This window comes from Carassius auratus, chromosome 29, assembly GCF_003368295.1.
Source record: "Carassius auratus strain Wakin chromosome 29, ASM336829v1, whole genome shotgun sequence".
NCBI lineage: Eukaryota > Metazoa > Chordata > Actinopteri > Cypriniformes > Cyprinidae > Carassius > Carassius auratus.
The window spans coordinates 7,581,012-7,605,528 of NC_039271.1; the positions used below are offsets into that span (position 1 = coordinate 7,581,012).

Below are 24,517 nucleotides of genomic sequence, written 5' to 3' on the forward strand. Positions count from 1 at the left end.
AGTTGAATCAAAGATGGAAATTACCTGTGATTGTCGTCTGCAGGTGTATTTCTGTGAAGTCAGCGGTTGGTTGATCTCTTGCTATTACAGTTGGCCAGCAAGATCAGCAAGACTCGATCCAATATAAATCTTGATCTGTTTCCTCTTTTTTTTTTTTTTCGTCCATGGAACCGGGTGCAAATGGGAAGTCTCTACACTGATGTTTTGACAAACATCTTGAACCTAGAAAGTGAGATGTTATTCATTTATATTTTTTAATGCTCTTCCATAATTCAAAAGATTTCAAGTTTTTTCTTGTTGTCGTGTTCAGCGTACAGTAACATGTGTTAACATAATAAGTGTTCACTTATTAAATCACAACTGATGGAGATTGTATGGTCTTAAATGAATAAATCTGTGTTGTGTTTTTCACAGATTGTCAAATGGCAATTTTATGGTGGATTGTGTCCTGACACCAGATGGTTGTGTAGACAGATCTCTGGTTTTAAAAAAAATATATAAAATTGTCTTGACCAGTGAATTGTTTGTGGACATTTTTGAGTATTTGTTATCTATTGTTATTTTTCTGATTGTGTTGTTTTGTGCGCGTCTGTCTGTCAGAAAGAGAACACTAAACCACATAGTGTCCATATTAGTTAATATTTTGCCTGTAGTTATGACTCAAATGTCATATGAGTCATCATTAATAACATGACGTAGTTTTGTTGTCATATTAGAAATGTCCTTAGGGTTTGGAACAACTTTTGATGTTTAGAAAATTCTCTTATGATCAACAAGGCTTGATGTATTTGACCAAAATACAGTAAAAACAGTATTATTATTGCAATTTAAGTTTTCTGTTTTAATATATTTTAAAATGTCATTTATTCCTGTGACGCAGAGTTGAATTTTCAAAGTCAGCCATTACTTCAGTTTTTAGTGCCACATGATTCTTCAGAAATCATTCTAATATGCTGCCTTTCTGCTCAACACATTTTCTTATTATTGATAATGTTGAAAATAGTCGTGCTGCTTAATATTTTTGTGAAAACTGATACTTTTTTCAGAATTCTTTAATACTGTTCAAAAAGAACAGAATTTATTTTAAAACAGAAATATTTTGTAATATTATAAATGTCTTTACAGTCACTTTGTATCAGTTTAATAAATCCTTGCTGAATAAAAGTATTAATTACCATTAAAAACTTACAGACTTTTGCATTTTTATAACATTGTATTGGTTTTATATTGAATAATTTATTGGATATTATCCTCTGATTAAATAATATATATATATATATATATATATATATATATATATATATGTGTGTGTGTGTGTGTGTGTGTGTGTGTGTGTGTGTGTGTGTGTGTGTGTGTGTGTGTGTGTGTGTGTGTGTGTGTGTGTGTGTGTGTGTGTGTGTGTATAAAGTTTTAACAAGGTGTTTGAAACCAGAGTACAAAACCAGTGAAAACACCATTTTACTTTGAATCAAAAACTTATAGTTAGAGATACTTCCCTTGTGTGTGTGCGGTAATTTTGTCAAGAAATGAAAGATATGTTTGACTGGAGACAGGCATCTCTCTTTGGAGGATTTTAAGCAAGGAAAAAATTGTTCAAAGCAGAAAAAAAGAACTTAAGCGTTTTAAGTGTCCCTTTACACTGCACACTCACCTCTTTCCAAGAATTCCCTTTGTCCAAAAGTTTCTGGCGAGAACAAACTTCCCCCCACATCTTCAAAACCTGATCACTTTGCTTTATTCTGATCAGTGTGCTCCATGTTTCTTCTCTTGGTGTCAGGAGATAAAAAAGCAGGAGGGGTGTGAGGGTAGACGCTCACTTTTTTAGATGCCAATTGTATGTGTCTCTGTGGCTGCCTCACCTGTGTCTCTTTGATCATAGCTGAGCATGAAGTGGCGTTTGATTCCAGGGCTACTTTGACAGCTCGCAGGCTGGCTGAAGCCTCTCGGATGACTGGAGATCAGAGAAGACAGGCTGGAAAGCAGAAGTCCAGCTGAGAGAAGATCAGAAGAGGCACAACTTCAACCAGAGCTATTGTGAAGGAACGTAATGGCTTAGATAACTTTTTCCCCTATACCTTTTTTTTTTTTTTCTGTGAAAACTTACTCTTTAGAATTTTGAATTGCCCACTTTAAGGTCTGTGGGGCTTTGTCTGGCTTTGACAAAAGAGACATGTTTTTCTTTCCGCCTTGTCCTGGAGAGCCTGATCTATTTAAACAGTGTCACTTCTGCTTCACGTTCTCTTGTTTTTAAGCACTGCTGGTTGACTAGCTGTAGATGTACACACTACAAAGACAAAAACTAGCTTTAATAATTAAAATGTACAAACATGCCTTGTTCCTGTCTATAAATGTGTAAAACAGCTAGTCAATTGCTTCTGTAGACTTTATTAAATCTGCATTTGTCTTTTTGTTTTGCTTTATGCTTTTCTGTGAAAGTCTGTGTGTGTTAGGAATTTGCTAATTAAACTGTTAAAGTTGAATTAATGTTTTCTTAAATGTGTTAATTTAACTCATTTGTAAATCAGTCCAGTGCCCTCTGTGACCCTGCAAGGCATCCAGATGAGCCATGTGGTGTAAAGTCTCCCTCTGGTGGAGGATCTCCTGAACATCTTGCACTGCATTTTAGTTTAGATTTTAAAGGGACAGTTCACCCAAAAATGAAAATTACCCCCTTTGTAACCCTTCCGTTATGTGCAAATATTACCACTGATGTATGGGTTTATATTATTGACCCAAATATTTTAATAAATGATCAATTGTTTTTTGTTTTGTTTGTTTACTCAGACAGTCCTTTATGAAGAAAGTATTCATTAAATAGAATATATAAACTATCAATTATTTGTATGTTTAATTGTACTGTAAATAGACTTGTCTGGAATCTCCCTTTTTGTTTCTTTCAAGGATCTTAATGACCACAGCTTTGAATTACTTTTTATGGTTGAGAGAGCAAACAATGTGTCATTCTAGAACTTGTAGATGGAGATGTCAAGTGGTCCAAGTACTGAGCCTTGAGGAACCTCAGTAGCAAGTTGTTGTGACTTAGAAACGTCACCCCTTTAAGATACCCTGAAGGATCTATCAGAGAGGTAGGACTTAAACACAGGAGTGTGGTTAGATGCCCCTCTTTCAGAGGGTGGACAGGAGAATCTGGTGATTAACGGTGTCAAAAGCACCAACATACTCATTTTGGCTGCTTGATTTTGGTAAAAAACATAATCACGATTATTTAACACTATTATGAGGCTGGCCACATGACCAAAACTTTATATGAATTATTTATTTAAAGATAGTGATATCAAATATGTATTTTCTCTAAATAAGGTTCCTATGACAACTACATTGTAGAGACCAGCGGAATTTCAAACAAACAAAAAGTCCTCAAAATTATTGAAAATAATTAAACTGTCAGTAATAAAAAAAATCAAAAGGACATACAATAGTATAAAAAGATACAAATGAAACACTTTAATGTGCTTTAATGCTTTAAAGTGTTTTTAATGCAAGTCTCAAGCAGTATGATTATTTAATTTATTCACTATACTCTTTTTTTTATTAGCCTCATTTCAGTTTGGCTCTAATTTTGTATTTATTACAGTTTATACTAAAAGGTTCATGTAGTTGTGGTACAGCCTACTACAGAAAGGAATAATCAAATGTGAAATAAAAACAAAAACATTAAATTTTTTGTTTCGTTAAGCTACAAAAATCCTTCATTCAAAGACGAGTGTGTGATTTTGAATTAGTCTTTTGTTGTTTGATTTATAAGCACACAGTCGCAGACCTGGAGCAGGCAGTTTTAACCCCCTGTTGTTCCTTATGCGTCCAGTAGAGGGAGGAGCATACACGGCCAAACTTCAATGAGAACCGTCCAGTGCATATACATTGACTAATTTAGAATATATAAATTATAATATATAATATATCTGTAAATATTTACTGTTGGTCTACATACAGCTGGATTAGTGTTTTTGACAAAATATTAGGCTACATTAACATTACACATTTAATTAGTGATTAAAAAAATTTATAATGCACATATTTGGATCAAATGGACAATGTAATGACACAGGATCTACTGTAACCTAATTATAGTCACTGTAGGGTTTCATAATACATACAGGAGTGAGAGTGGTATATATGTTGTTGTGAATTTATAAAGTTACATTCAAATATTAACCATATTTAGCCCATCAGACATACAGTGTAATCATATGGACCAGCAATTTTTTTTTTTTTTAATATTGATTAATGCTTTACTATTTTCTATTGGTTGTCATACAGCAACAGAACAGTGTATAAAGTATTTTATAAAAGACACAATTCAACCGTTTCTAAAATTCCAAAGGCCATTTAGAACAAGCTTTTTACAACAAAATGAAAAGTGTCTCTTCTATAAAACCACAAAAACATTATTTTAAGAGCAATAGACTCACATTAAGGATAAACTATTTGACACTTAAAACAATGTGAATCTGACATCATGCAGAGCACAGCTAACACATGAGACCTACCTCTGGGGGAAAAGTATACATCCATGGTGAATTTGATCTGGTCACTGTGGGTGTTGTCCAGAACTGAAGTCAGGTGAGAGTGGATTGCATCAATGTGTTCCTGACAGGTGCTGACTCTGAGGAATGCTTGGAAAAAGTGTAAAGCCACCTTGAAATCTTTTGCCCAATGCCTTGCCTTTCAAAAGAAAGAAAACATTTTAATTTGCTGACCCCCTTCCAAATACATCAACTCTAGTTAGAGACAATAAACAGGCAAATTCAAACATTCAAATGTTTCATTTCATTTCAATGTAGGCTATAAAGAATAGAAATGTGAATATTGTCATGTGGAAAATTTACTGAGGTGATTATGAAAACAATGACAAAGCATGATTGATCGATTGCAGCACTGCAAAAAGATGCAGGATGGGTCCGTGTACTTGATGTCCAATGGATTTTCCTTTTGAACTTAGAAAACCAAAATCGCGAATCGAGCGTTCATTAATTTGTTTTAATATTGAAAGTAGAAAAATGAAGAAAAAAAAACCTGTTCCCTTCAATGACATTTAATGGGCTTTATGCAACACTTACTGGGTTTTAAGGGATACTTAAGAGAAATTCTAAGGTTTTATGACATTTCACCTAAAGAAACCCTTAAGTGTCACTAATTTTCAGCAACACCCTTAATTTTAAGGGAACCTTAAAGGGTTAGTAACCCTTTAAGAGCAAACTTAAGGGGAAATTACACTTAAGGTGTTTATGCAACCATGTTTTATGCAACTCTGCATACAACCAATGACTGTTAATAATAGGCCTACTTAATAATAATTAAATAAACTGAAAACATGGGGAAATGTATATATATATATATATATATATATACACACACACACACACATTTACATTTAGTCATTTAGCAGACGCTTTTATCCAAAGTGACTTACAAATGTATATAAAAACATATAATATATATGGATACTGCACAGAAGTCTGGGGTAATACATACTCTAGTAACACAAGATCTCTGTTTTTGTTATAGAAAAAAGCATTAAGGATTATCAACAAGACAGGCTACAGAGAACACACAAATAGTTTATTTGTAAATTCTGGACTTCTAAAATTCAAAGATTTGGTTGACTTGAAGATTTAGATTTTTATGTGGAAAGCTAAGCAGAGAGTTTTGCCTATGGTCTTACAAAATGTATTTTCTCTTATAACAGAGGAAAATGGCCATAGAAGGCAATATTATTTTAAAACTCTTTTTGCACGTACTACACAGAAACAGATGTGTTTGTCTATTTACGGAGTTAAACTATGGAACACCTTGGACTATGAACTGAAGTGCTGCAAAAGTGCTTGTAAATGTAAGAATTTGTATAAGAAAAAAAATACAGGAATGTTACAAGATAAATGATGATTATTAAGTGTAAAGATAGGTATTACTGAAAATACTTGGTGTTTGGGGTGAGGATTGGGGTTGATCCATTTATAAAGTAGCTGTTTTTTATTTTTTTATTTTTTTTGATGTGCACAAATAAGCGACAGGTACCATAAGATTTTCTTCTTCCTGTTTCGGTTTTATTTTTATTTTTTTTATTCGTTGATGCACGTAATGAATGAATGAATGAAGTTATGTATGATTTGTGCAATAAATAAATAAATAAATAATTACATATAAGTCGCACTTATTTAGAAACAAGCACCAACAGAAAACATTACCGTCTCCAGCCGCGAGAGAGCGCTCTATGTTTTCAGTGTATGCTACAGGAGCACTGAGCAGGCTGGAGACGGTAATGTTTTCTCTTGGTTCATGTCAAATTCATTTAGATAAATAAGTCGCACCTGACTATAAGTCGCAGGACCAGAAAAACTATGAAAAAAGTGCGAATTATAGTCCGGAAAATACGGTATATATAAATTTCCCAATGTTTTCCGGAGTTTATTTAAGTATTATTAATAATAGGCCTTAATCATTTAATTTAAAAGTCTGTAAAAGTGACTCTGTGCTTCTTTGGGATGGCACAATCAAGCAACGTTCACTTGCAGAACGCAAACTTCTAGAAGCCACATCAATTTAAATTTAGACATTTAGCAGACGCTTATCCAAAAGCGACTTACAGTGCATTCAGGCTAACAGTTTTTACCTAACACTACCACACACAGTAATATGAAGTTATTAGGCTAATATAAATATGCTGGTTGTAAAATACTTTAACATTACAGGATTATGAGGCTTTACAGGATTTTTTACTCAATTTTCTTAAGTAGATTCAGTGATGTTTATTTTATGTTTATGATTATTCAGTGCTGGTGCAGTTTCTGCCCATATTTTGCGAGTCTCTGCCTTCTTGCTGTTAACTGAGTGCATGCAAATCAGATGTTAATAAACGCCACAGAGGAGATGAACTGTTTAATTAATTATTTTTGCATATATGCATTGCATGAATTTATTAGATACAGAAATACTCACCCGTGTGCTTCAGGCACAGTGCAACGCTTCGGTTAATTCGCACATTTCCTTGAGGATCGTCATGTGTTCTGACTCGTGTGCCACCTGACCTGATAACTGACTGCATAGTCTACTCAAGGACGTACACGCAGCGTGAACCACGTTCCTATTTCAAATATTAACAATAATAAACCACTGACACTCTTGAAAACGGTAGTATTTATTTTAAAATAAACAACCACAAAACAGAGGGGAAATGCGTAATGTTCCAAAAAAAAAAAAGAAAAAAAAACGCGAGCGGCTCGAGTGTGACGTCACAGTGCAGAAGCCCTGCTCAAGATTCTAACGGCAGAGTGTAGTGAAGACTGATTCAACGGACTTAAACACTTCACATTCACGCTTTACACAGTCTTTGCAGACTATTCACATAATAATTCCTTACATTTATAAGCGCTCCTCATCCACCACCAGTTTACATTAATTGTCTCCATAATTATCAGTATAATCAGATTTTTGCCATATTCAAACGATGTCTACAAAAACTGAGCGCAGTGAATCTGAGAATGCGCCAGTCGCTCGAGCGGCCTGGGCTTCAGAAGCATCAAGTTTACAAAGAATCGACCTGATCCATGAAATAAAGGACAACAGTCCAGCAGGTGAGATGGAAATCACAGCAGTCATCTCTGTTGTGTTATTTTGCTTCCCTCTGTCAAACTTCTTTGACAAGAACATCAAGTTTTCCAGCAATATGAATTTAGATACAGTTATTAATGCAGTAGATACTTGAATTGATGATTATCGAGTCTCTTTCTCAGATCTATTGAACTGTCAGGAGTTAGTTGGAGATGGAATCAGAGTTGTTTGTCTCTAATAATTTGCTCTTCTTTATTCCAGACAAAGGGAAGAAGGGGAAAGCGAAAGCGGTGCATGTCTTCTTCCAGAAGCTGTGCGCGGCTGTGAAGCATCCGGACGAAGTGGTGCATCTCTCAGCACAGACGGATGCTCATCTGAACGATCCTGAGGTGACTGCTGTCCCGGGTGCCTCGGCAGTTCCCGAACTGCTGTGTCTGCCGGGTCAGGTGTTTGAAGATCCGGAGTGTTCTTCCTGGATCAGAGAGCCAATGCTTCATCCAGATCCATCCGCTCTCAGTGAGTCACGATCACTTTATTTCAGTAATAACTTGACAATGACATTCATTGAACGGTTGAACTATGTTTAATTTTTTGTTCACATGTAATCTGTGGTCAGAGATGTTTCTAATGGGTTGCTTTTCATTGGTTTTAGAAGAAACTAAGAAAGAAAGGAAGAAGAAAGCAGTGCCTGAGTTCTTCCGGAAAACATGTGAGGCTGTGAAGCAGCTCTTCCCCTGCTGCGACCAGGACAGAGCCCAGCAACCTAAAGCAGAGCCAGATCTGGACCAATCTCAGCTTGTTCCGCCAGATCAGGACCATGTCTCTGCAGACCTCCAGTCATCTCCTGAGGAAGAAGCTCCCTCTGAGATCCAGGCCCTCGATGCAGTTCTGGCCAGTTCAGTGTCCGGGTCGGTGTCCGGTTCAGTGTCCAGTTCGGTATTGATCGAGTCAGAAACGGCTCTGGACACAGTGTTGCCTGATCCAGAAATCACCCTTACTCAAGGTGAGTCATTACAGCTTTATTTCCACTCAGTTATATTCTCTTATGTTTTGTTATATCGTTCTGCAGTGCATCTGAAACAAAAATCTTGATCTGATGGTCCTTCAGCAATTTACAATCAGTGGAAGTCTCATACGTGTCCATCTTCTGTTTCTGTGTGTTTTCAGGATCCTTTGTGTCTTTATTTGAAGTGGGACATCTGATCACATCTGGGAACTTCAGCAAGGTCTATGAGGGAACACACGCATTCAGTGACAAAGTGAAGGTTGCTCTGAAGTCTATCCCCAAGCGCAAAACGGACCGCTATCTTGACATTGTAAGTTGGCTAAACCTGAAGAATATTTGGTGTTTTTATAACCTACACCTGTAACACAGCTGGAACAGAAGACAGCAAACTAACGGTTGTTGTGTTTGTCTCTTCTCAGTCTGGACACTCAAAACCTGTCCTTGCTGAAGTGGCTCTGATGATGCGGGTGGGAGAAGCTCCCTCGTGCCCCAACATCTTGGAGCTACACCAGTGGCTGGAGGATGAGAGCAGCTTCACTCTCATTTTGGAGTACCCAGAACCCTGCAGGACCTTGGAGGATTACATCTTGTTCTCCGGCCCCATCAGTGAAGCACAAGCACGCTTGTTTATGCTTCAGGTGCTGCAAGCAGTCAAACACTGCCATGAGCGTGGAGTTTATCATGGTGATATACGCTCGAGGAACGTCCTGGTGACTCTCCACAGTCTGGAGCTCAAGCTCTTCGACTTCCGCTGCGCCCGTCTGATCAGCAGCGAGGGCTTTGAAAGCAGCCAATACCAAGGTGAGTCTCGCTGATGATCACGTGATGTTGTGTTGTTGATGGTGACGCGTACAGACGCACTGAAGCTGTGTGTGTCTCTCACAGGATCAGAAGCATACACCCCTCATGAGGTCCTCGGCCAGTCCACATTTCACGCTGCAGCAGCAGACGTCTGGGCACTGGCTGTTCTTCTCTTCGAGATCATACACAGATATTTGCCCTTCGATAGCTTTGATGCCATTCAGCATGGCTACGTCAGGATGGATCCCACCTTATCCACAGGTGAACACACAAACAGCTCCACGTGAGGCTTTTTTGATGATGTTTACTGTTCCTGTTTGATGTGTGGAGACTAACCGTGCTCTCTCTCCGAAATCTTCCCAGCATGCCATGATCTGATCTTCCACTGCTTGAGCCGTAATCCAGCTCACCGGCTGACGCTCCAGCAGCTGGAAGAGCACCGCTGGATGAAAGCCTAGACTGGAAGAAGGCAGGGACCTGATGTGCATCAGACAGAGCAGAGCTGAGGAGTCTCAGGAAATGCAGCGAGACTCTGGAGCTCCAACATTATCCATCAGAGATCAATCAGCTGCTCAAAACACAAAGAACCGCAAGGCACTTCAGAACGCTGCCTTCTTCCAGCATGCTATTTTAAATAATATCTCAGTACTTAAATGCAATTGACGTGATGAATGAGTTTTTCTTATTGCATTACACTCATATTCTCTTTACTGTGATTAGAATAATATTTCATAATACATTTCATACAATAAAGTGCATCCATCTGCACAGACACGAGACAAGAAGTAGCACAACGGAAGTCCAAAACACTCGATCGTCACGTGATTCGGGTTAGGGGTTGAACGACTACTGATTTTTTTTAAAGTCGACTTTCATGTGACGAAAGTCGAGTTGAAGTCGACTAGTCACTGATGATGTCATTAATGAACAAATAAGGGTGGAGCTGAGACACAAACCCCTTGTGCACAGCTATGGCATATGACACAGTGCCGATATAGTAGCACAATAAAGATTACATTTATATGATTGCATTAGCGAGAGCTATCTCTCTAGTAGTAGTGAGGGATTTAGTTAAGAAATATATGCTTGAACTTTTCATTTTCTAAGATAATTAATTGAAAAATCACAGAACAGCGTTGACAGTACATTATAATTAAGATATTTAAGTCGTAATAACGAGATAACAACTCTGGTTATGTCGAGATAACGAGTAAAATAAGTCGTTATAACGAGAAAACAAGAAGAAAAAATAAAATAAAATAATGCATGCTCAAATAGTTCCAGGAAGTTCGTAGCGCATTGAGTTAGAGCGACAGAACTGCAGAAAATAATTTACTTACATCATTTATAAAATAATGTAAAATAAAAGGGGTAATGCTTTGTTAAAGATCATTATTTTGTGTATTTGGTGTAACAGAATATGTTGTCATGCTTTAATGTTCTAAAAAACACTTTTTTTTTTTTTTTCAAATATTGTACATTATTGTCATAGACAGTAAAATAAATTATAGTAGGTCCTCTTTGCCCCGCCTCTCTCAAGCCTGTTGTTTCCTACAAAGTCCCTCCTTCTGACAAGAACAGCTTCTCTGATTGGCCAACTGGCCCTGTGCATTGAGACTGGCCGATCACTGCAAGCATTTGTTGGAAATGTAATGCCCCTTTCATAATCGTGAGCTTTATCTTTCTAAATAAATGACAGTCAATAAAAAGTTAATAATATTCTTAGTTTTACTATCAGTTCAAGCCTGAAAGGGAAACAGAGTGGTGTGACACATACGAGTTTCATCACTGTGTCTGTGTTTGCAGTACACAAGCCACAGACAGATAAGACAACTGACTGTTTGACCGTCTCTCTCTCTCTCACACACAAATACACACACACACACACACATACATCACTTTTACAATATTTACTGTGCATACTGGATCCATAAATACTTACCCAACGATCGTATTATTAGTGTCTAAAGATGTATTTAGATTTTTTCCGTATCGCATGAACAGCTCAAAGCAGCCAATGAGGCATCTAGGTATTAATGTCTGATTAAAAAGGCATGAATATGATGACATGTCAGTGTAGTCAAGGATCAATATGTGAGCGGGAGGATAACTGCTAATTTACTAATTTTTTCTTATTTTTCCAGATGAAATGCTTCAAGTTGAGCCACTTTAAAAAAATATGAAAATGAAATTAAATGCATATGTTTATGTGCTATCCAACTTTATTATGTATCGTGTTACATTTGGTTTTGCAATAAAAGAGTAGAAACCTCTTGCACAGATGAGTTAATAAAGAACATCACTTTGGACATGATATAAATGAATATAGTGGTTCCTTCATTCAAAAGCTCATTTTACTGAAAATGTTTATTAATTGTTCTAAGCCAGGAGACTGGGACATTAAAAAAGCAAGCTTTGGCCAATGAAGAAAAAACATCTGTTCAAGGTGTGATATGCAGTTTTGTATAGCTGAAGCATAAAAACACTGCTTGTGTATAAGAAGGACAAAAAGCAGCAATTTAACCGCTGATTTTCAGATCTTTTGCCACCAGCATGACTGTGACGGGGTGCAGCAATCCACGGTTCTCCTTAAAAGTCTTCAGTGCCTCCTCGCTGTACTTGGAGAAGTTGTACACTTCCCTAAAAGAGAAAAAAGGAGGGAAAAGGAGGTCAGCAAATGCAGTTTGAAAGGGCCTTGATGAGCTCTGGATGCTTGAAAACAGAAGTTTGTACGGTTGCTTGCTGCAGCAAGGAAATTGCAAAACTCTTTGTAACATCCTGTTCCTTTTGGTCCATTTTTAACATGTCACCCCATTTTTGTTATTGTTTTGTTCAAACTATGGACTTCTCAAAACAAATGAATGAATTTACTTGAAGAGGGGGCGAGTGAATTTCATTCTGCCCTGTTCAGTAGCCATCTTCAGCGCCAGGGGAACGGCTTCTTCCCAATGTGCCCTCACACAGATGCGCAACCACCTGCATAAACAAACAGTGTGACACCATCAAATACTGAAATATGTAATGATCAGACAACTCAAAAAAAAAATTAAAAAAAAGGGGTGCTTACCTGAAGCGGACCTCTGCGTTTTTAACACTGTTTAGCTGGTAGACCTCCTGCATCTTCTTCACATGAGACAGAGGAAGGGGTTCCTGATACAAGGCAGTATGCGAAGGAAACAGACAATAATATTTCAAGACTACTTCGGCTTTCAGTTCCTCTGTCTTTTGATCTGCACTGCTGAATGTGTTTCCTCTGTCTTTTGATCTGCACTGCTGAATGTGTTTGACTTAAATAGCTCTGCAACAACATACTGAGGTATTACAGACCAAACTAGATTTCTACATGAAATAGAAAATGTAAAATATAAAAATGTGATTGAATAGTTTAAAAAACATGATAATGATTAAAAATAAGATAAAATAAAATAAAAATCACATTTACATTATATATTTTTTTACTTTTGCAAAACTCACAAAGTGCTATGCAGTCTGTTCAAATAGAAAAATAGAACGAAAAATGTAATAATTAAAGATAAATATTAGATATTTAAATAAAATATCACATTTATTAAAAAAAGTTTAAACAGTTATGTAACAAGTGCTATGCGCTGAAAGAATTTTACAATAAAAAAAATATAAATATACAAAATACGGAATTGTGAGAAAAAAAAAATTGTGAATATTTAAATAAAATATAAATTAAATTATTCGTAAAATACCACATTTATATAAAAATGTGAACTGTTCTCGCTTATGCAAAATGAGATATCAATTAAAAAAAAAATACATATATCATACTTACATTACAAAATGTGAACAGTTCTTGCTTGACTCAATAAGTGCTATGAAATAACTAGGTCATTGCTAGGATGTCCATGCTGGTTGCTTACAGACCGCAAGACAAAACAAGATATTGCAGTGTCTAGACATTACTTAGGTCCCTCCTTCAATTTTTCACCTGTTTTAACTTATTTAGTACCTCTTGGAGCAATAAGGCCATGAACTCAATGAGCTGAGGAGACTTGAGTTTCTTCACGTCTGCCTCAGTGAAACTTGCAAGGTCCTCTTCTTTTGCCTTAATAGAAAAAAAGGAAGCTTAAACGTATATTATTTCAAAAATCTTTAAAACTGTGAAAGGCTTTGTTGAGGTTTAACAGGAGGAAGACGCACTTTCACCCATCTTTGGCACAGAGCAATGCAGGCGTCTGCCATTGTGGTATCATACCTGTGCACAAAGAGGACAAGTTGAAATCAAAACACACACACACAAAATCCAAATGCGTGCTCCAGTGCTCACTTTGGTTTGACCGGGGCCATTCCAGGAGTGTGCATCCATGCGTTCCAGTCCACTTTATTCAAGATGTCCACCTGAGAGAGACACAAACAGGGACAATTAGAAAGTAAATAGAATAGAATTGTCTTTAGAGTTCTATCAGAATATTTGTTTGATCCTGTCATGAATGGTTCCAAATCATGAGACACATTCCACTAGCATCCTTTTTTTTGGCGACAAAAGCATGAGCTATATCTATTCCTATATTTCTGGGCTTTATTTGGCATTTTGCATCCAAAAATTATTCATGTATATATACAAAGTACATAGTGCATTAGTTCTCACCTTGTCTTTGAAGTAAGAGAACAGATAGTTCTTCCATTCCTCCGTGTTTACAGTGCCATAGGCAAACATCTGAATGTAAGACTTCACGAATCCCATGAAGACCTCTATAATTAAAGGCAGAGAAACACTATTTTTCCTTTTATTGGTTTAGATATGTTTTCTATATTTTTTAAATGTATTTAATTATGATATTTTAATAATAATAATAATACTATTATTAACATACAGTCATTGCCAAAAATATCGGCATCTGCATTGTTAATCCTTTTGATCTTTTATTTAATAGATTCACAAAAATGTATCCTTTCATTGGATAATAAGAATTTTAAATGGGGGGAAATATCATTATGAAATAAAGGTTTTTCTCTAATACACATTGGCAGCAATAAACGGCACCCTTTTAATCAATACTTCTTGAAACCTCCATTTGCCAGTTTAACAGCTCTAAATGTTCTCCTATAATGCCTGATGAGGTTAGAGAACACCTGACAAGAGATCAGAGACCATTCCTTCATCCAGAATCACTCCAGACCCTTCAGATTCCCATCTACAGTTCCATGATGCCGTGTGTCTAAACAAGATGTCCAGGACCTCCAGCAGAAATAAAGGCCCACAACATCAAAAATACAGCAGTATATTTCATTGTACACATGGCGTACTTTTTATCCCTGTTTTCACCAAACCCATCTTGAGTGTTTGCTGCTAAAAAGCTCATTTTTAGTTTCATCTGACCATAGAAGCCAGTCCCATTTGAAGTTCCAGTCGTGTCTGATAACTGAATATGCTTTAGTTTGTTTTTGGACGAGCTAGGAGAAATTTTCTTGTAACCCTCTAAAACAACATGTGGTGACGTAGGTTCTGTTTGACCATTTTTTAAAAGGTTTTCTGAACCCGCAATTCTCCAGCTGTGACCCTTGAGAGCCACTCAAACTCTCCTTCTCACCGTGCATTAGGACGATATAGACACACGTCCTCTTCCAGGCAGTTTCGTAAACATTTTCTCTCTTTTATTAATAATTCTTAATTATTGTCCTAATGCTGGAAATGGGAATTTTCACTGCTCAATTATCTTTTGCTGCAAATCAGAAATATATACTTTTTCTCATTGTGATGGATGATTAAGGGAATTTAGGCTTTGTTTTCCCTCCTCTATATTTCTGTGAAACAGGAAGTCATGGCTGGACAATTCCATGTTTATAATCACGCTGTAGTGCTCAAAATTGTGAATATAAATGGGAATAGACTTTTAATTTTTTTTATTTTAATATATTTTACTCATAAGAATTTCTAGGGGTGCCAATACTTGTGTCCAACGAGTATTTGAGAAAAACCTTTATTTCATAATGATATTTCCCCCCATTTTAAATTCTTATTATCCAATGAAAGGATAATTTTTGTAAATTTTTTTAATAAAAGATCAAAAGGATTAACAATGCAGATTAATTTTTATAGCCTTCTTTGATCATATTTACTAAGGGTGCTGATATTTTTGGCCATGAATGTATATACGATATTTTGTGCATATTGTTAATATTGTTTATTTATATTCCGTCATTCGAATTCTGTCATCATGGAAAAAATTATATGCCAGTTAATGGGTACTGTTCACTGTTTGGTTACCCACTTTCTTCTAATAATCTTCTTTTGTGCTAAACAGAAGAAAGAAACTGGTTTGGAGGTTTGGAATGTCATGAGGTTGAATAAATGATGACAACATTTTCATTTTTCACGATAAATCTTGACCTTTTACCTCTAGATCTACTTTTAGGAGTTTAAACTGGGAAAGGAGAAAGTATTTTGTGTGTACCTGGACCTCCCAACAGCTCCTCCAGATGATACAGAAGAGCAAACCCTTTCTCATAGGGCACAGAGGAGAATGCTTCATCCGTGTTCACCTCGTGCAGATTTGGGACCAGGTTTGTGAGCACATTATTCGCCCCGAACTGATTCACCTACAAAACAATACAATAGTGACTTGTTTTACCAGTAAACTGTATCAGGAAAAACAAAAAATAGATTGCATGATTTATGTGATTTTCAGAATAATCTATTGTAATCATGCCCACAGCCAGCTATGAGGTCACCAAGGTTCGGGCCTGGGTACATTTTTAATGTTCAAAAATAAAATTTGTCCTCTAAATGACTAATCTGCTATTTAAAGCTCCTCATATGAGTGTCCGCGAGGCACTGACGGAGTGAACAAGGGGTTGAGGTAGAAGTGAGTGAGGGAACAGGCACAGCCGTGTTGCCAGATCTACTTATTATAAGTATTTTCTACTTAATTTGACACTTTAGGAAGTTAATATAGCGGGAAGTTGCAGTTTAGGGTTAGCAATATCTTAATCTTATTTGATTTTTTTTTTTTAAGTTTTGATTTGTTTTGCAATTTTGCAATATTTGGCAACACTGCAAAACCTTAAACTGATAATCAAAAGAACACATAAACAAGCTGACAGGCTACCACATTTGGTAAGGCAAACGGAAAAAAAAAACACAAATCGTGATATTATCTGTCTGAAACGCTATCAAACCAGTAGCATAACACTAGATCTTTAAAACAAGTATGTTACACAAAGTCATGCCAACAACATTCATAAGGGCACTACACAAAGTTATCACCTATATAGCAATGGTTATTACTGAAAACTATAACAGTAATAGGGCTATGTATTGTTGAATCAATAATAAATAACTGATGAAATTACATGACCCTAACCTACAGTAATGGTGCAATATGATATAATTTAACTATGCTCATTCATGTCATCTACATGTCTGTCTCTTTTAACGTGTTTAATGTATATGATGAGTTGTATGTGGGGTTATTATAGCACAATTCCTGACCATTTTTAAACCCGGCCATGGTTGTAGTTTCCTGTGAGAATCAGTTATGTGTGACTTACAGACTCTTGAAGTTCTTTCCACCCTCCGATGCCTTTAAACTGCCTGAGCTGTTCGCTCTCCATACACCTGGCGATCATTCTCTCGATGTACACCGTATGACCCTCATTCAACCTGCACTTGATAAAATAAATCATGTCACAGAAAACAGGATCTTTCAAGCCATTCTGAAATGAAGCAGTTCAACGTACAGTACTACTGAACAGTCAGATTATTACAACCAAAAGATGCCTCTTCTGCATATTTAGATCGGCATATTCAGGAATGATTGGCATATTGGGTCTGACCAGAAATGCTCCCAGGTCCTATTGGTCACCAGGTTCCCCGTCCAGCTGTGGGAGATTTCATGAGCAATGACCTGCAGCAAAACCAACAGCACATAGAGCATTCACATTAGTAGAAGATATGCATGTGATTTACAACAAATTAACCCCTTAACCTATAAATGAACCCCATTATACTAAAACGTTTCAATGCACAGATGACTTACGCCAGCGAGCGATTTGTCTCCAGCCTGAAAAACATGATGAAAGAAACCGTCAACAAACAGAAGTTATCAATTATTTCGTTTTAATAACTTTATCGCTGCTTTTTTAAAACTCTAGTTCGATGTGGTTGTGGCATGTTTCTGTTTATTATATAACAATAACAGAAACAAGTATATCTCATCAACACTGACAAAATTCAGGGTTATTACGCTTTCCGACCAATTAATTTAAACTTCCATGACCTCTCCAGTTAAACGAGAAATATTTAGCCAATGAAATATTTTATAATATACTGTACAATATATTGTATAATCTAATATAAATGCACACCACAGTTGCTTTTTTTTTTTTTTAAATGCAGTAAAAACTGTAATATTGTAAAATATATTTAACAAAAATCATTCAATCAGTCTTCAGTGTCACATGAAATTATTTTAATTTGCTGCTCAAGAAACATTTCTTATTATTATAAATGTTGAAAACACGGTTTCATACATTTGTGGAAACCATGCTACATTTTTTTCAGGACCGAGAATAGAAAGTTTAGATGAGCATCATTTATTACTTATCATTTCTTAAAGCATCACTGTCGCTTTTGATCAATTTTGATCAAAGCAGTCATTTATTTAAAAAGAATTTACTTGACTCCAAACATTTAAATAATAGCGTATATAATGTTTTATCACATCTGTATCTATGTTTGTGCAGAATCTTCAAAGACAGCGATTGAAAACTTGTTACTTTCAGTCTTTAAATGTGGCTTTGCTTGAATGTGTGAATGCATCTACTAGCTGCAAAAGTCTGCATATCTATCTATGAGAGAGTTATACGGACCAGTACAGTAGGAGTGACATATGTAAGGCAGGGGTTCTCCATGCCCGCGTAAGGAAACGACGGAGGCAGCACCAGGAGATCATATTGGCCCCACACATATGGCCCTGCCAGACTCTCAGCAGTCTTCAACATGGTCTCAGTCTGATAAACAGAAGAAAACGGTTATCTGTCAGTCATATCAGATGACTAACAAATTCAAGTAAAGTGAGGTTACTGGTGTAAGACGTGATATTTATCACGCACCATCTCTAACATTCACAAGTGCTAAAAAAACACAGCTGATTGCAAAAAAAAAAAAACGAAGACTCTAACCTCTGAAAACTCAAACGCTGCCTCATCTATAACCTCTTTCTCAGACCAAACTCTGGTTCGGGGGCTGATTTCCCTGTAAACCACAAACAACGATTATTCACACTTCATCTGGGAGGCATGCACATAAATCTTTAACGTTTGGAAAGATTACTTGCTTATGCTCATCTAAGCTGCATTTATTTAATTAAACGTGCAGTGAAAATAGTAATATTGTCACATGATTGCCTATTTGATGTTTAGCAATCATTTCCTATTATTTTCATATAGAGTGATACACTACCATACTAAGTTCTGTGCAAGATTTTTTTTATTTTTTTAGAGAAATTAATACTTAAAGCAAGGACACATTAACTTGATCAAAAGCTTGACTTCCTTAAAAACATTACAAGTCTTACTGAACCCAAACTTTTGACCGGTCATGTATATAAAATAATAATAATAATTAAACATTAATAATAACTTGACTCTAACGCTAGCTCTATCTAATCTATTTCTTTTCTATCTACTTTTTATTTATCAACAAAAAAGAGGAAAGAAGCATCTGCTAAATTATGAAATCTAAATGCTTCAATAAAAATCTTCTATATTTCAAACTTTTGACCAGAAGTGTACATGACCACTTTCCACACTTTTAGGCCCTTTGAATTAGAACAAGCTACCGTATGTTAGCTATGTACTTTTCTATTTATAAAGACCTCTTATGATTGGCTAACCTTTATAAATGTGTAATAAAGACAAGAGAACGAAAACTCACTTGCTTTCCAAAGCACCAACAACAATAGCAATGAGGTAAGATGGTATTGGGACCTGCAAGAAAGAAAAACATTCTCTTTCAATTTTGATAAACATTTTTATTTTGAAACCAACTTTCTATTAAAGAAGAGGATGTGACACGAACCGGCTGTCTGAAGCGATAGATGACTCGGCTGCTGTCGCTCGGATCTTGCTCCTTACCATCATGCAATGCACTCATCAATGCCACCAGCTCTTTGGGGACAGACACCTGAGACACAGAAAATGTGGAATTTAATTAGTAATATTTTTCTATAAGTTTAGATAGTTTATATTGGCATGCACTTCACTGCTGCTTTGTTGGGTATATAATTAGTGCTTTGAGCTGCTCGTGCATGTCACCTGTGCATAGTAAGTGTGCTTCACTGATGGACTGTCCTGGCAAGGAATCATGGTCCTACAGTGAGTGGCCTGTTGCAAGCAGAAACAGTCAGAGTGAATGAAAAAAAAAACATACAATAGTTTTAAATAAATTGAAAACCACTAATGTAAAAACCCAGGCTGGAAAGTTTTCAGCCACAAGCTGGTGTGATGTTCTCTCTAACAAGTCAAATGTGAGAAACATTTGTTTGCCAACATTTCAAATGCATAAAAGATGCCTCATGCTATTCCTCTTGTTTATTTATTACACCAAAACATGTCAGTTTTCCAATAGTAATGCCGTTTTACTACTGTACCTTAAATACTTCTATATCTAAATGACCCCTTATGATTGGCTAACCTCTTTGGACCAGACCAAAATGCACATTTGAGATCAAAATGCCATGGGAAAGGGTGGAAAGTTTTAGTGGTAAAAACTCATTGCAACATTCAAGCTCTAGATGGTCTGTCCGTGGTAAACAAGGGAAGCATAAGGACTTTGAAACATTGTGGTTAGTAATGCAAGACTGCACTTATGATAAAATTTCAATGAAACTGCACTCTAACCATGAGTCTTCACATGCATGCATGCTATGTGGTTGTAGAAAGATGAGAAATGGAGACAAGTAGAAGTGGGGGATAAACTGTTACACACAATAAACTGATAAGAAGTTGAGGTCTTGTATGATTGTGATCTTGTAGTGCTGTGTCGTCACAAACGTTTAGAATTTGCATTTATTTTTAAGCCTTGATTCGATGGGATTTTAAAACCTAAAATATCTTATTGGCATCTTCTTGCACTTGAAAAATCAAATGCATATTTTTTTTTGTATCAAAAGGCCATCTTGGTGGGTATTCACATAAACGGAGTCGGTTATGTCTTTGGTGATCAAACAGCTGGAAGAAAATCTGATGCGTGTCAGCATAAATATCCAAAATCAAACAACCAAAGACAAATAAAAGCACACGCTGTTCTTAATTGAATCACTTGTGTAACTTTAAAAAACATACCTTTTTTATTTCATTTATACATTTTTATACCTCTTTTTTTTTTCTTTTTTCATGTGATGCGTTATTCAATTTGCGTACTATTTCTTATTTCTGGTAGACAATTAGCACTTGAAGTTTTCAGTTAGGTCTGCTTCATTTTGCATCTCTGTTCTATTTTATTTATTTGTCTTGTTGTTTGTAATTAGGTTTGTGTGTGTGTGTGTGTGTATTCTTTTTTTCCCCTAATGGTGATTGTTTAGTTGTCATCAGTAAGCTTAAGATTTTTTTTTTTATCATTATTCTGGTCTAGTAGGTCTCATGACATCAAAATTGGTGATAAAAAAAAAAAATATATATATAGAGAGAGAGAGAGAGAGAGAGAGAGAGAGAGTTATTGTGAAATATACAATAAAATTGTAATATAAGATTTTGTTCATATCACCCATAATGTACCTGGCACTGGCTGAAAAGGAATGGATGTTTTTTCCCAACAGTCTGTGTTGGGGTCAACCACTGCAGTGCTGTAGCACTAGGAGACGTCTCGTATTCAATCTCCACAATCACATGCTGCCCACTAAAACACACATAGACAAATGCAATACAAGTTGCCAAAGATTAAAAACTTTGCATTGAAATTAAAGGCTGTCAGAGTTGATAAGAGATTATTTATATACGTTTTAAGTCGATTACAAAGCTGCAGCAGAGTTTCTGCTGACAATTTGCAGAAAAAAAAAATGATAATAAAATTATATGTATATGTATGTGTGCGTTATTTTATTTTGATTGAAGGGGAATTAAATTAAGTTTAATAAAAATAAAGCATTTTTGACAGAAACAGCAGGTCAGCTTGATGATGGATTCGTTTTTTAATAAACACACATCTTTCCACTTCATAAGGCATTAATTGATGGACTGGAGTGGTGTGGATTATTGTGATATTTTTATCAGCTGTTTCGACTCTGAATCTGACGGCACCCATTCACTGCAGAGGGTTCATTTGTGAACAAGTGATGTAATGCTAAATTTCTCCAAATTAGTTGTAATGAAGAAACAAACTCTTCTACATCTTGGATGTTCTGAGGGTGAGTACATTTTCAGCTAATTTAAAATTTTGGGTGAACTATCCCTTTAAATCGAATGCATTTTATTGCATGTTTGTATCAGTATAATATGATTTACATAATTTAATAAAAAAATTAATTAAATATTTTTTCCTTTGAGAACTTTTGTCAGATTTGGCTCACTACTGATAACTTTGCTTGCAAAAAATAGCATAGCAACATTTGTATGCATGTTTCAAGATGAATTTATCTTGGCAGCAAATTACATACCATAAACAATTTAAGTGTTGGAAGAAAAAACAACTGCTATATATTAGCACAAAAAAAGTTTGTGGCAGTACCGTTTGAGTTCAAAAGGCAGGGTGATCTCCAGAGGGGATCCCATAAATTTATGCTTGGTCCCCAATACAAACTGCGCAGCCTGGCCATTTGCAGAAACCTTAAAGATCGTCAGGTTACTTGAGTCAAGAGTCTAGAAAAAATGGATCAAGAGAAAGAGAGAAGATCACATCACACCGTTCATATCACATCTTGTTAAAACTTCCCTTTGAGGTTTTTGGCATATTTGTTTTCACTGCACACCTCTGAAATGCTAAATCTATTGCAGTTATGCACGTTTAGATTTATCTGCAGTCTTCTGACAAGCTCATATATATATATATATATATATATATATATATATATATATATATATATATATATATACACAGTACAGACCAAAGGTTTGGAAACATTAGTATTTTTAATGTTTTTGAAAATAGTTTCTTCTGCTCATCAAGCCTGCATTTATTTGATCAAAAATACAGAAAAAACTGTAATATTGTGAAATATTATTACAACTTAAAATAATAGTTTTCTATTTGAATATACTTTTTTTTTTAAAAAATGTATTCCTGTGATGCAAAGCTGACATTTCAGCATCATTACTCAAGCCTTCAGTCTCACATGTAACATCCAGTCTATCACATGATCATTTAGAAATCATTCTAATATTCTGATTTATTATGAGTGTTGTAAACAGTTCTGCTGTCTAATATATTTGATGAATAAAAGGTTAAAAAGAACTGCATTAACTCAAAATAAAAAAATCTAATGATATATATTCTAATAATATATTTTCTTTACTATCAGTTTTTATCAATTTAACACATCCTTGCTGAATAAAAGTATTGATTTTATAAAAAAAAGAAAAATTGCTCTCCCCAAATTACTGACCAGTAGTGTATATTGTCATTGCAAAATATTTATATTTTAAAAACATAGCTTCTTTTTTCTTTTTTTTTCTTTTTATTCATCAAAGTATCCTAAAAAAGTATCACTTGTTCTGAAAAAATATTAAGCAGCAGAACTGTTTCCAACTTTGATAATGAATCATCATATTAGAATGACTTCTAAAGGATCGTGTGATAATGATCCTAAAAATTCAGCTCTGTATCAAAGAAATAAATTATAATTTAAAGTATAATAAATTTAAAAACAATTATTTTAAATTGTAATTATATAATCACAATATTAACTTTTTCTGTATTTTTGAACAAATAAATGCAGGCTTGATCAAAAATACAGAAAAAAAATGTAATATTGTGTGAGGTGAGGTGAAGTGATAAAGTCAAGCAAACACAATGACAGCTTTGATGAAGCAGATGAAAACTGTACCAGAGAAGAGAATTTATCCTCCAGAACTTCCAATGTCAGGCCGACTTTCCCTTTGAGCACGCGCTTGTCAAAGTCAACGTGGTAAATGAGATTTAAGTGCTTGGTAGCGCACTTGGAGATAGAAGCGAAAGAGCTGGGGTCGGACGCAGAAGTCATGATTGAGGCAGAGTACATTCCGCTCGCGCTGCCAATGCATTTTAAACAGCACTCAGTCACGTGACACCGGCATTGTGAACGGCATCATGGGAGTTGTAGTTTTTCTTTCTTCTCTGTGCGAACGATGAATTACTGTCCTCTAGTGGTTTAGGGTGTCCGTACAACCTGATAAAGTTAGAAAAAAATCATACCTGTCTTCTGGGCCATTCAAAGTATGGTTTATAAATTACGGTAAGTAAATATTATAAATTAATATATATTTGTTTAATTGTTAAATACGACATGAAAATATATACAATTGAGCTAAGAAAAAAAATTAAGAAACAAACCATGAAGAGTTTTGCATTGTGGCATTGTTGTTACGCACATATTCTCATGATTGAAATTTAATACAGTAATGCTAAAATTAAATCATATAATATTTAAACTGCAACACATTTATACGATTGTGATTTTTTTTTTCTAGGCTTTATTTTAAGGCTGACTTAATTTAATTTAATTTTAAATTATATTTTAGAAAGAAATTGAAAAGAAAGAAAAAAAATTTTTTTTTCAACAAAATGTATTACTAAATATTATATTAATGTCGCAATGAAAAAAAAATCTTACAAGTTTAAACTTTATAATAAAAAATATTATTTCTATATCATAATCCAATTCTATAATGATATATTATTATTATTATTATTATTATTTCGAGATCAATTTTAACTTAAAAAGTAACGGGCGCATGTTGCAATGTCTTCTTTATCCACTAGATGGCAGAGAATGAACAGACATGTTAAAAACAGGGTCATTCCTGAGATCATGATTTTTGTAAAAAAGTTTTCTGCGAGGGGTAGGTTTAGATGTAGGACGATAGAAAACACAGTTTGTACAGTATAAATACCATTACACCTAAGGGGAGCCCTACAAGGATAAGGATCCTGTGTGTGTGTGTGTGTGTGTTTGTGTGTGTTTTGAAGAATCC

General features: G+C 35.3%; 3 protein-coding genes across 4 annotated transcripts in view; 1 reads left to right on the forward strand and 2 right to left on the reverse strand.

Moving 5' to 3' along the window:
* The window catches only part of tfec (transcription factor EC), a 41,145-nt gene extending 39,139 nt beyond the window's left edge, over positions 1–2,006 (reverse strand). Inside the window, exons 1-3 of one of the 2 annotated variants that reach the window (XM_026209382.1) lie at positions 1,860–2,006; positions 1,652–1,766; positions 25–222 (exon numbers count right to left, since the gene is read on the reverse strand). The gene's annotated coding sequence lies outside the window, so the exon portion shown is untranslated. The remainder of the gene's footprint in view (positions 1–24; positions 223–1,651; positions 1,767–1,859) is intronic. The other variant, XM_026209381.1, reaches the window with a different exon arrangement.
* A 5,225-nt stretch (positions 2,007–7,231) lies between these two features.
* LOC113047943 (serine/threonine-protein kinase pim-3-like) lies at positions 7,232–10,167 on the forward strand. Its single transcript, XM_026209380.1, has 7 exons — positions 7,232–7,595; positions 7,834–8,088; positions 8,225–8,575; positions 8,740–8,888; positions 8,998–9,379; positions 9,464–9,640; positions 9,743–10,167. Exons 1-7 carry the CDS (start codon positions 7,469–7,471, stop codon positions 9,835–9,837), a joined length of 1,536 nt encoding a protein of 511 aa, XP_026065165.1. The 5' UTR covers positions 7,232–7,468; the 3' UTR covers positions 9,838–10,167.
* Positions 10,168–11,581: 1,414 nt separating this feature from the next.
* On the reverse strand, positions 11,582–23,573 carry LOC113047946 (leukotriene A-4 hydrolase-like). The gene is made up of 19 exons (XM_026209386.1): positions 23,392–23,573; positions 22,077–22,207; positions 21,128–21,248; positions 19,667–19,735; positions 19,431–19,535; positions 19,287–19,339; positions 18,533–18,605; positions 18,221–18,361; positions 17,389–17,412; positions 17,186–17,256; positions 16,901–17,012; positions 15,805–15,949; positions 13,998–14,101; positions 13,677–13,747; positions 13,550–13,604; positions 13,359–13,454; positions 12,447–12,529; positions 12,251–12,355; positions 11,582–12,019 (listed from the first exon to the last, which is right to left on the reverse strand). The coding sequence occupies exons 1-19, from the start codon at positions 23,563–23,565 to the stop codon at positions 11,899–11,901; spliced, it is 1,854 nt and encodes a 617-aa protein (XP_026065171.1). The 5' UTR covers positions 23,566–23,573; the 3' UTR covers positions 11,582–11,898.
* Positions 23,574–24,517: the final 944 nt, after the last annotated feature.

Excerpts from the sequence above, each read along its gene's own strand:
- LOC113047946 (XM_026209386.1), bottom strand. The coding sequence starts at position 23,565 with ATGTACTCTGCCTCAATCATGACTTCTGCGTCCGACCCCAGCTCTTTC. Across the intron at positions 19,536-19,666 it reads AGCACACTTACTATGCACAG|GTGTCTGTCCCCAAAGAGCT; the intron begins GTGACATGCACG and ends TCTGTGTCTCAG. Across the intron at positions 17,013-17,185 it reads AGGACCTGGGAGCATTTCTG|GTTGAATGAGGGTCATACGG; the intron begins GTCAGACCCAAT and ends TATCAAGTGCAG.
- LOC113047943 (XM_026209380.1), top strand. The coding sequence starts at position 7,469 with ATGTCTACAAAAACTGAGCGCAGTGAATCTGAGAATGCGCCAGTCGCT. Across the intron at positions 8,576-8,739 it reads AGAAATCACCCTTACTCAAG|GATCCTTTGTGTCTTTATTT; the intron begins GTGAGTCATTAC and ends GTGTGTTTTCAG. Across the intron at positions 9,641-9,742 it reads GGATCCCACCTTATCCACAG|CATGCCATGATCTGATCTTC; the intron begins GTGAACACACAA and ends AAATCTTCCCAG.